The 10,248-nt window shown below is 58.6% G+C and overlaps 1 protein-coding gene across 1 annotated transcript in view; it reads right to left on the bottom strand.

Moving 5' to 3' along the window:
• The window catches only part of efg7 (elongation factor-like protein), a gene marked incomplete at both ends in the record, with an annotated part of 9,520 nt that extends 770 nt beyond the window's left edge, over window positions 1-8,750 (bottom strand). Inside the window, 14 exons of the mRNA XM_002955452.1 lie at window positions 32-129; window positions 594-645; window positions 1,175-1,311; window positions 1,892-2,009; window positions 2,450-2,576; window positions 3,022-3,110; window positions 3,402-3,453; window positions 4,302-4,388; window positions 4,645-4,682; window positions 4,987-5,281; window positions 5,601-5,729; window positions 6,544-6,868; window positions 7,446-7,528; window positions 7,827-8,750. Coding sequence (XP_002955498.1) covers window positions 32-129; window positions 594-645; window positions 1,175-1,311; window positions 1,892-2,009; window positions 2,450-2,576; window positions 3,022-3,110; window positions 3,402-3,453; window positions 4,302-4,388; window positions 4,645-4,682; window positions 4,987-5,281; window positions 5,601-5,729; window positions 6,544-6,868; window positions 7,446-7,528; window positions 7,827-8,750 — 2,554 coding nt within the window. The remainder of the gene's footprint in view (window positions 1-31; window positions 130-593; window positions 646-1,174; window positions 1,312-1,891; window positions 2,010-2,449; window positions 2,577-3,021; window positions 3,111-3,401; window positions 3,454-4,301; window positions 4,389-4,644; window positions 4,683-4,986; window positions 5,282-5,600; window positions 5,730-6,543; window positions 6,869-7,445; window positions 7,529-7,826) is intronic.
• Between the last annotated feature and the right edge of the window lie 1,498 nt (window positions 8,751-10,248).

The raw sequence follows: 10,248 nt of genomic DNA, 5'->3' as shown, positions 1-10,248 counted from the left end.
TCCCCTCCCCCTCCCCACCCTCCTCCCGCACCCTTGCGCACACCCCCCAGGGGTCCCTTGTGCGGCGAGTAGCTCATGAACACCCGGGTCATGATGCCTTCTCCCCGGGTTAGGTGTACGAACAAGCTCCTGCAGGACGCACCCATACACATACACATACACACACGCACACAGGGCACACGGCGGCGGCGATGTGTGGCAAGCGGAGATGAGTACCGAGCAATACGTTGTTAGGAGGACAGGCAGCTGGGAGCTGCATCACCCAGGAAAGCACGGGCAACAGCAGAAGGAAAGATGATATATATACCCAGTATGTATACATATACATATATACATATATACATGTATATCCACATTACGCACATATATGTATCCGGTTCATAAGGCTCTCACATTCCACTATATCCCAACTGAACCGCCGGACGACCTGCCTGCCCCCCGAGCAACCGTAATGCCGTAGATCCCCCATCCACATCCACAACTGCAACAGACAGAAGCCCATGTACACCACATGAAACGTGTGGAACATGTGAAACTCCCTTTCCTTCCCCCAATACACACGCACACGTTCTTCCCCCCATTTCCCCCCTCACTTGAATCCGATGAGACCCCGGGAGGGTGCGACGAAGGTGAGTCGCTGCTTGCCTGCCCCGGACAGAGGCCCAGAGGCGTGTGTGTATGTATGTGGGGGGGGGGGGGTAAAGGGAGGGGGAGCGAGAGGAGGGCAGAGGGAGGAAGGGACTGACAAAGTGTTTATATACACCCCCGAACGAGCAGCGGGAGGGGGGATGTAGAATGAGGAGAAGAAGAAGCTGATGAAATGGAGGAGAGTGAAGAGCACCCAGGGAGGGGAGGGGAGGGGAGGGGAGGGGAGGGGAGGGGGGAAAACCAGGGTTTGCGGAGTCGCGCAGACCCAGCCCCAGACCCAAACACTCCCTCTAAGCCCGGGTACGAACAACCAAAAACACCAACTCCCTTCCCCTCCCGCCCACCCCTGGGCAAGCCCTCCCCGCAACCACTCCCCCAATACACACACAAGCTCTCTCTCCTTTCCCCATGTTTCTACTCGCAGCACAATCTGGTATGAAACATATCCAAAGATCTTTATAAAAACATATTCCCTCTTCCTCCCCTCCCCCTAATGTCTCCCGCGCCCTCCCGCCCTCCCTCTCACCCGACTCGGGCAGCGGTGTCATGTCCGTGAGCTCGGCCCGCCGCTGGGACAGCGCCTCGATCACCGACCCCGCCACCTCCTCCGCCACCTCCACCACCACCTCCTCAACAGGCTCCAACACCTGACCGCCCTCCCGCCTGAAACACGCAAAACACACACAACACCACGCATTTTGAGCAGCAGTCGCTTACATACATACGGACAGGGAGGCGGGGGCGAAGGGGTATAGGGGTATACAGGACAAACAGCCAACTAGACAGCAGCCGGCAGTCAGCAGGTTGCCTAATTAGGATCAAAAGAGGAGGTACAAAGGAGGGAAGGAGACGAATCACACACACACGAGCTGGAAGCTGATACCCTAGGGATAGAAGGATACTGAAGCACGAATAGGGAAAAGGGAAAGGGGGGACTCCTGGAGCAAACCCCGGGTGCCGTAAACACAGGCAGACAGCCAGGTAAGGCAGCTTGGTGCGGCAGCACGACAAGTTGGGGGGGAGGTTGGGGGAACTGAGATCGACGGCTGGAGTCAGGGCTCGCCCAACGACGTCACATCACGCCACATCTCACGCTGCATCGCTGACTGACAGCAAAAGGAAGCCCTAATAGCCAGGAAGCAGCATAACGCCCTGCCCAGCATGGAAAGCCCCTCTAAATCCCTACAATACCCAAACCGTAAAGTGTAAGGCCCACCTTTTCCCAGCGGTCCTCGTAACCTACCTGAGCAGCACCTGCGGCGGCGACACCGCCAGCTCCGCCCCCTCCCTCCTCATACCCTCAATCAACACGCCCAGCTGCAACTCCCCACGAGCTTGAACCTCGTAACGCTCCATGCCACCTGCGCGTGCGTATGTACGTACCAGAGATATTTTTTTGCGGAATATTATTCCGAATTCGGAATAAAAAATTGTTCATGGTCCTGAAAGTTAAGAATAAATAATGTTCCGACCGTATATATGAGTGTGTTAGAAGGGAATGCTCTGAGAGCCGCGTGGGGATGCTACGACGAGTACCGTTGTCTGTGTGTTTGTGTGTGTTGTGGTGAGGAAGGGGAGCGGGGAGGGGGGGAGGGAGGTAACAGTCGACCACCCGACCAACCAGTGGCCCGGTAGTACTTTCCTCGCCCTCTTCGTATAATTGCGACAAAGACCGATCCTCCGCAAGCTCGCTGAGAAATCAGTAGGGGCTAGGTGGTAGTAACGTCCCCCCAACCTCCTTCCCTCCCCCCTTCCCTCTCATTCAATCCCCTTTCCCCCTTTCCCTACCCCCTCCCCTTACCCGGCACCGGCACCACCTTCAGACTGACGCTCGTCTCCGCCTCCGCCATCAGCCGCTCCCCGATGGCCCGGCCGGTGAGGGCCTTACCCGCCCGCCCCGCCAGGGGGGAGTCGTTGGGGCCGAACACCTGAGGGGGCAGCGCCGGGCAGAACGGGGTCCAGGGCCAGGGGAGGGAGGGGTTACACACTAAACCTATTGGTGTCAAAGCCTCGCAACTGCCGACGTCGCGAATCCCGGAAGGGAGAGAGGAGAGGGCCGGAAGGGAAGTGGGTTTAGGGAACAAGGCAAGCGGAACTCGGCGTGTGTGTGTATGTGTGTGTTTTGGCGGGCCCGCAGGGGGATTGGGGCTTTCAGATATGGAGGGCAGGGTACTACATGGGCGGTATAATACATTGGGGAGGGCAAGTACGGAGGGGAGGCCAGGTAGGGAGGGGGAAGGGCGAACAGTAAAGACGGGAAGGCTTGTGGTTTAAGAGGGTTCAGATGGGCCGAGAGATAAAGACACCGGGTTCACGCAGGTCACGGTGGTTGGTAGGACACCCCTCCTCACGGGGGGTCAGGCTACGTCGTACCATTGCAAGGGTGGGCGGGTCCACTCGACCCGGGTCCAGGGGGGTCGACAGCTCGGGGGAGGCGATGGTGTCGGCAATGCTGGCGGCGCCTGAGTGAGTGAGTGTGTGGGGAAAGACGAACCACACGCGATTAAAGCTGCTGCCAGGGTAAGAAAGTAGCAACCGAAAGAACTGACCGAAAGTGTGTGAGTGTGTGGGGGGGGAGGGGGGAGGGAAGGCAAGGGGGGTGTAGAGAGTGATGGAGTGATGTGGAGAGTGGGGAAGTGTGTGTGTGTGTGTGTGTGTGTGTGTGCTTTTACGACCTGAGCCGGGGGGGGAAGTGCTATGAGGATGCGTATGTGTGCATGTGTATTTCCCTCCTAGCCCCTCGTCGGCCCCACCTGGCCCCGCTACAGACACGATGTCCCCCGCTACAGCCTCCTCCAGCGGGATCTGTGAACGGCCGTGCAATGTACGGCAGGAGGTTTTGCGGCATACACAGATGCGGTTGGGAGCTGGGAATCAGGGAAGTTGGCGAATTGACGGGAGGAAGGTGGGTACAACATAAAAATAAACAACGCAAACATGGGGATTAGGGATTAGCAGGAACGGAAAGGCCTGATCCAGCACGTCGGAAGCAAGGCAGGCAGGAATACCGCAAAAATGGGACAGGGACGTTTTACATGTCGGCAAGGGTAACGCAGCAAACACGCAGCGCGTTAAAAAGAGGGTACCAAGCCCTCCCAGTCCTCCACGAATTAGGATAGTGTCGTGCGCCTGGGGGGGCTTGTCTGGGGTTTTGTCGTACATGTGGGGTAGGAAAAACGAGACTCGCAACGGTACAAAAAACACACTCGGCCAGCACGCGACGCACACCGCACGTCACACGCGGCTCTGACTCTTCAGAACCACACAGCCACTCAGACACCACGGCATTCATGGTCCAGTCACGGACCGGCACCACGTTTCAAAAACGCAGGCAACTGATGCTGCCCCCCAGTCCACACACCCCAACACAGCAGAAAAAAGAGGGAAGGGCAAAATAACTCAAACACCTGGAGCGAGCAACCTACATATGCCCGCGTGTGATGACGCTGCAGTCCGGCCTCTTAAGACAGACGCACATACATACATACACACGTACAAGTACTTGATGTCTTCTACCTTCAACCGACACACACAAGCACACACACACACACAGCCGCATCCTCAGCACCCCATGCCCGCCGCACAGTTCGTACAAGCCACATACACTCGCGCACCCAACAGACACGTTCACACGCATACACACACCCGCCTACCTTGTCCATTCCCGCCCTCTTGGATATGCGGGTGATGCGCACCTCGCCCCCCACCGGACCTCCCGCCTCGTAGCTCAGTACACGAACCTGGACACACCAGGGGATGGGGGGGGGAGTGGGGGGAAAGGGGGAGTTGTATGCAAGGGGACGTGTGTGCGTGTGTGTGTGTGTGTGTGTGAGTGAGGGGGGGAAATCATAGCGGGGTTAAGAAGGGGATTGCGGGGAGGATGCGCATGTGGATGGATGCCGAGAACTCGCAGTAACCTAGACAATCTCGAAACTTGTTACTAAAACCTACAGCATGCAAGGAGACAGGTCTGTCGTACTCGATCGCCGTACTCACCTTGTCGCCGATACGGACTTTGCCGGACGCGATGCGGCCTGGGGGGCCGGCACCACGGTCGTGTTGTACGGCAGTAAAACGGTGTACAGCACCCACGCATGCCATGCGGAGACAGAACGGGGGGGATGGAATGGATGGATGGACACGGTGGCCACGTGCACACAAAGCAACAGCCGCCACTGGCTGTACGGCAAGGATATCTAATAGTAAGATTCAGTTACCCGACATCCTTCCTTAACTGCTAAACGTCCCCTTCCCTTCCTCGATATCCCCTAAGTCCCGTCCGCTTTATGCCCCACCCCCACCCCCACCCCCATCCCCTCCGCCAAAACACACACGCACACGCGCCCGTGGCGATCCGCCCCACGTAGGGGTCCCTCTCGATCATGGCCACTCGCAGAGCGAATGGCCCCTCCAGATCCCCCCGGCCGGCGGGGGACGGCACGTGAGCCACAATGGCGTCCAACAACGGAGCCATACCACCGCCACCGCCACCACTGTTACCACTACTACTCGGGGACGGCGACGACGCGGCGGCGGCGGAGGGGGGGGAGGAGGGGGGGGATATTGGTTCCGTGTCCCTCTGCCCAAGCAGCTGCTGGCCATGCTGGGTGGGGAGAGTACGACTGGACCAGCCCTGGTGTGTACGTGTGTGTGCGGGGGTAGGGGGGGAGAGGGCGGGGAACGCGGGAGGTCTGTTTAGGGATGCAGCGCCAAAGAGGTCGGAGGTCGCCAACTACGGCACATGCCTGTACAAGGTGCAGGTACAAGTGTCGATGGCCAGGCATGGGCTCAGAGATGGCTAGCGGGCGAGGTGGGCGAGGCGGGGGAGGCGGGGGAGAAGGGGGAGACGGGGTAAGAAAAATGCGAGCGACGGGACCTCTTGTGCTGTGCGAGCTACATTCACGACCTCAGCTTATATACGCCCGTGACGGCAGGAGGGGCACACTTCCTACCTGCTTCGCGGAGGCGTACAGCAGCGGGAAGTCTAGTTGCTCGTCCGAGGCCCCCAGGGACACGAACAGGTCCAGGAGGGAGTTGGCGACGGCGGCACATCGCTCCGGGGTGGCGGCGGGGCGGTCCACCTGCCGGGGGGGGGGCGGAGAGGGGTAAGGGCAGGATCAGAGAGACGGTGGAGCAGGTGGAATGGAGGGAGGGATGGGGAGAGACGGACAGGGCAGGCCGGGGGACGTGTTGGTGTTAATACATCATAGTGTACGAATAGCCGGGGGGGTTACATGTATAACGAATTCGGGGGTTGTGGTGTGCAGGAAGAGGAGGAGGAGGAGGAGGAGGAGAGGTGCGCACCCGGGGGTGGGGGTGGGGGTGGGAAACATGGAAACAGCAATGCAGCGATACACTCCACTGCGCCGCCCCCAACCCCATTCGGCTGAAAGCAGATCGGAAACAGGAAGTGGGTCGTACGTCGTACGTCGTACGTCGTACGTCGTACTTACCACTGGGTCTCACCACAGCTGAGTCCGTCCGCCGCCCCCTTCGACTGCTTGCGCTTCGTCAGTACGACCTGTCCATGGCTGCCCCCCTCCCCCCGCAGGCTGCCTTTTACGGACGGCCCCAACCCCCCCACTCGTGCGGAACTCGTCCTCGCCCTTTCCGACCATTTTGTAACTCTCTCCAACCCCCTCTCCCCACATCTCTCCCCCTAACAACCTGCCTGAGGTTTGAGCGGGTGGGTTCTCCTTCCAGAGCTCTCCTTCCTCCTCTTCCCGCCGCCCCCTAATCTCATTCCCTAAGGCCCCATACTCCCCGCTTATTGGCCATCCCCCTCCGCCCCCTCCCCCTCCCCATCCGCCCCCTCCCCCTCCGCCCCCTCCCCCTCCCCCTCCGCCCCCTCCCCCTCCCCCTCCGCCCCCTCCCCCTCCGCCCCCTCCCCCTCACCTTGTTTAGCACCACCAAGGGTTTCAGGCCCCTCTCCAGCGCCTTGGCCACCACGTACTTGGTCTGGGCCAGGGGCCCCTCGGCCGCATCCACCAACAGCACGCACCCGTCGACCAGCCCAAGCACACTGCGGACAGGGGAGGCATTTTGCCGATATCCAAAAAGAGCGCTAGGAAAAGGTTTGGGAAGAAAATGACAAAAAGCTGGGGGCGTAAATGATGGCGAACGTGGCGTGGGTCTTTTTGCGATCTGGAAGTTGTGACGGGGGATTGCAGGTCGCTTCCAGAGGTTGCCGGGCGCTAAGCGGGTCCGACAACCTGGGACTCTGAGAGGAGCGGAGAGGAGCGCAGACGGAGGGAGGCGGTGGGGGCAGTAGCCGAGCTGCAGTAGCTGAGAGCCGAGCGAGAGCCCCCTGGAGCCAGCACCCTCCCCCTTCTCCGCTCTCTCACTCAGCTGTAATCTAGCCCAGTGACACAACCCAGAAATGTGTTGGCCAGTGTGGTGGCTGTACACACCACTTGGCTACACCCTCAAAGGATAAGCCCCTCTAGGGCCTTAGGTTTGAGCATCTGTACGTCTGTATGTCTGTCCATATCCGCCGGTAAGAGCTGACTGTGTATGGAACCGGTAGTCGTCCTGGGCAACTACGTACAGTTAAGCGCGCTTGATGAACCGAAAAACATTTGCTTATGGCCTCTTCGAAGCTCTCTCTCCAATCCCAGTTGTTTCTGTCCGTATTATTGTTGTAATCGTTCTTGCTGCTGCTGTTGCCGCTGCTGCTCTTACTGTTGTTGAGAAGTGGGCTTTACCGCCCCCGCTGCACAAGGAAGCATCATCGGGACTCTACTGTGGAACTCCTCCACGTTGCTGTACGGCTGTACAACAATGTCGTAATGTCGTACCGTTCTACTTCGCCGCCAAAGTCCGCATGTCCCGGCGTGTCCACCGCGTTGATGTGGAATCCACCCCAGGTAAAACTCGTCACCTGTACGACACGGGGGAATCATGCGCTTGTGAAAAGATAGCAGCGCCATTTCCCCAATGTGCATTTTCAGTCCCTCTCCTCCCTCCGCCCCAGGGACCGGTTCCCCCCTTTGACCTGATACGGCTCGTCTCTCGCGGCGGGATGTGATTGAGGTTGAGCTGGCCAGGTGGGGCGCTGGTCGCTGTTCAATAGCGGAGAATCCACAGCCCCAGCTTGCACTGCTGGCCCGCTGGCGGCAGCACCCGCACCGTGAGGAGTGACTCATTTGCGCGTCAATTGCCGTACAATGTCCCTCTACCTTTGCTAGGATGGTGATTCCCCTCTCCCGCTCCAGGGAGTGGCTGTCCATGGCCCTGTCCTCCGAGCTGCCGTGGCCGCATGCAGCCAGTAGCCGATCCATGAGGGTCGTCTTGCCGTGATCGATGTGGGCGATGATGGCGAAGTTGCGGATGCGGGATGGGTCGCGCACCGCCGCTGCCGCCACGTCGGCGCCGTCAGCATCACTGGCAGCGGCGGGAACCGCCGTGGACGTGCTCAAGCTCCGTACATCCGGCGGCATCGTTGACCGCCGCGACATAAGCAGCGTTGACCGTGGTAGGGGGGACGGAAAGCTGGATCCGTGTAGCGCCCAGGATGTGGTTTTGGCGCCCTTTGAGGATGAGTGTTGACGTGGTGATGGGTTGGGTAGCTGTGCTTGGAGGTGGGGTCGCCGCGCCATTTGACGGTCAAAGGAAGGGTGTGGCGATGCGGAGTGACCATTGCATGTTAACTGCTTCTTGGGGTCGCAGGTCTCTTGAGATACCGATAATGAATAACATGGAATGGTTGTTGCGATAGGCGGTTGTGGGACCGCCTGTGTCAGATGTGAGACCGGGATGTCGTTGAAGGCGGACAGCTGCCGGAGGCCGGCTGTGAGCGGAGTTCCAGGGACGTTGCGGGGAAAGTCTAGAATGCTTTGGATATCAGCTGAGGTCACCACACATGATCTGAAAGCAAGCAGTTGTTCCGACGATGGGGTTCCGCGCGTCGTCCGAAGTCTGATGGTCGCGGTTGAAATGGATGTCTGGACATGCCCAGAGTTGCGTAACCTCGCAGCTTCTAGTACCGAAATCGCGTCATCAAGTAACTGGGGCAACGGCGCTGCTGCGTGAAACAGCGCCAGCGCCGACGGTTGCCGACATATAGCGCTGAGGCCAGGCCTGCCCGCAAGCACTAGGGACATCATTATGGTAATACTGTAATTTGTAATCTTATCATTTCATCCCAATACCTGAGTCCAATTCGCGTTATTCTAAACTGCATCAAGGAACGTGCGCAATTGCAATTTCACAGCATGTAATATGGAAGTAGGTACTTAGCCGGCCCTGATCCAATACGTTAGGTCTCTTTGGATGTCCATCTTGTGGCGAAAGGTCAGCTCGTCCATACGGGCAACCGGCTGTGCTTGCATTTCATTTGTATCATGACTGCAGTCAAACCAAGTTCATCGCCATTCCTTTTATTTAGTACATCCCAAGGAACGATGCTTCTGCAACAACGACATGCATCTCGCCCGGCAAGGTGAACATTTTTGTATAGACCAAAGATATCCCATCCAATCACGTGATGTGTTCCGCTACTCGATCTGCCATACCTCTATTATCGATTACAACGACAGTATGCCGACGTGCGATGACTTCCAACTGACCCATGCACAGGACGGGACTGAACCAACGGCGACGCCCAGCGCCCTTTTAAAGCAGCAAGCTTTCACCCAATACCCCCTGCTCAGCCTCTGCTGAGGTTACTGAAACAGCTACAGCGGGCCCCCTTTCCGCAGGTGGGTTGTCACATTTACGTCGTGCGCCGACATCCTCACCCTCACCACTCTCACCCCCACGCATGCACCTCTTTCCGCCCTTTCCCCCGCTACCTCTGGACCCAGAAGCCTCCACCACCTCCACCGTCACCGCCTCCAGCAGTGCTTACACCACCACCACATCGACCCCCGCACCCCCCGGCGGCCACCATGGAGGGCGACCCAATGTAGTTGCACTGCTTCGCTCCAGGGGGCTGGTCCAGGAAGTGACGGGGGGGCCGGAGCTGGAGGCGGCTGGGGGGGGGGGCGGAGGGGCCGCTGTCCGTTTACTGCGGATTCGATCCCACTGCGGACTCCCTTCACCTCGGAAACCTCCTAGGTAATGTCGTACTGTCGTGGTTTCAGAGGTACGGAAGGGGGGAAGGGTTGGAAGGCTTGGGAACCGAGGATTGTGTGTATGTGTGTGCTGGGGGTGGATTGTGGGACGAGGCGGGGGATCTGCGTGCGTGTGCGTGTGTGGAGGGGGAGGGGTTACTCACAGGGAAAAGAGGGAAACGTTTGGGTTACGGGGGAATGGGGGTATGTGAAGAAAGGGATGGCAAAGGGTTCCTAAGGGGTTGCGCAAAGGGTTTTACCTGCAGAGCCCCAACTAGTGTCTATGAGTGGCAGTACCTTGCAATGACATGTAGTGGGAGTATTGTTGTTGCTGTTGTTGTTACAGGGTGGTACAGCTTCACCAGTGGCCTCCTTCCCGAGGCAGTCCCTGCTCTCCCCTGATAGAGGGGCACCCTAATCCGTTCACCCCATCCGACTTCAGAATGTATTCGTTGGGTTCAGCAACTCACCACCAGCATCCAACCAAATCTAGCGGATCAACGGCGCCTCAACTTATTTCCTGGTCAGCTCGCAAATTGCTATAATC

The sequence above is a fragment of the Volvox carteri genome (genome assembly GCF_000143455.1).
Source record: "Volvox carteri f. nagariensis unplaced genomic scaffold VOLCAscaffold_52, whole genome shotgun sequence".
Lineage (NCBI taxonomy): Eukaryota > Viridiplantae > Chlorophyta > Chlorophyceae > Chlamydomonadales > Volvocaceae > Volvox > Volvox carteri.
The sequence above is the reverse complement of the archived record's forward strand: the minus strand, read 5'-3'. Positions and strand labels throughout refer to the sequence as shown.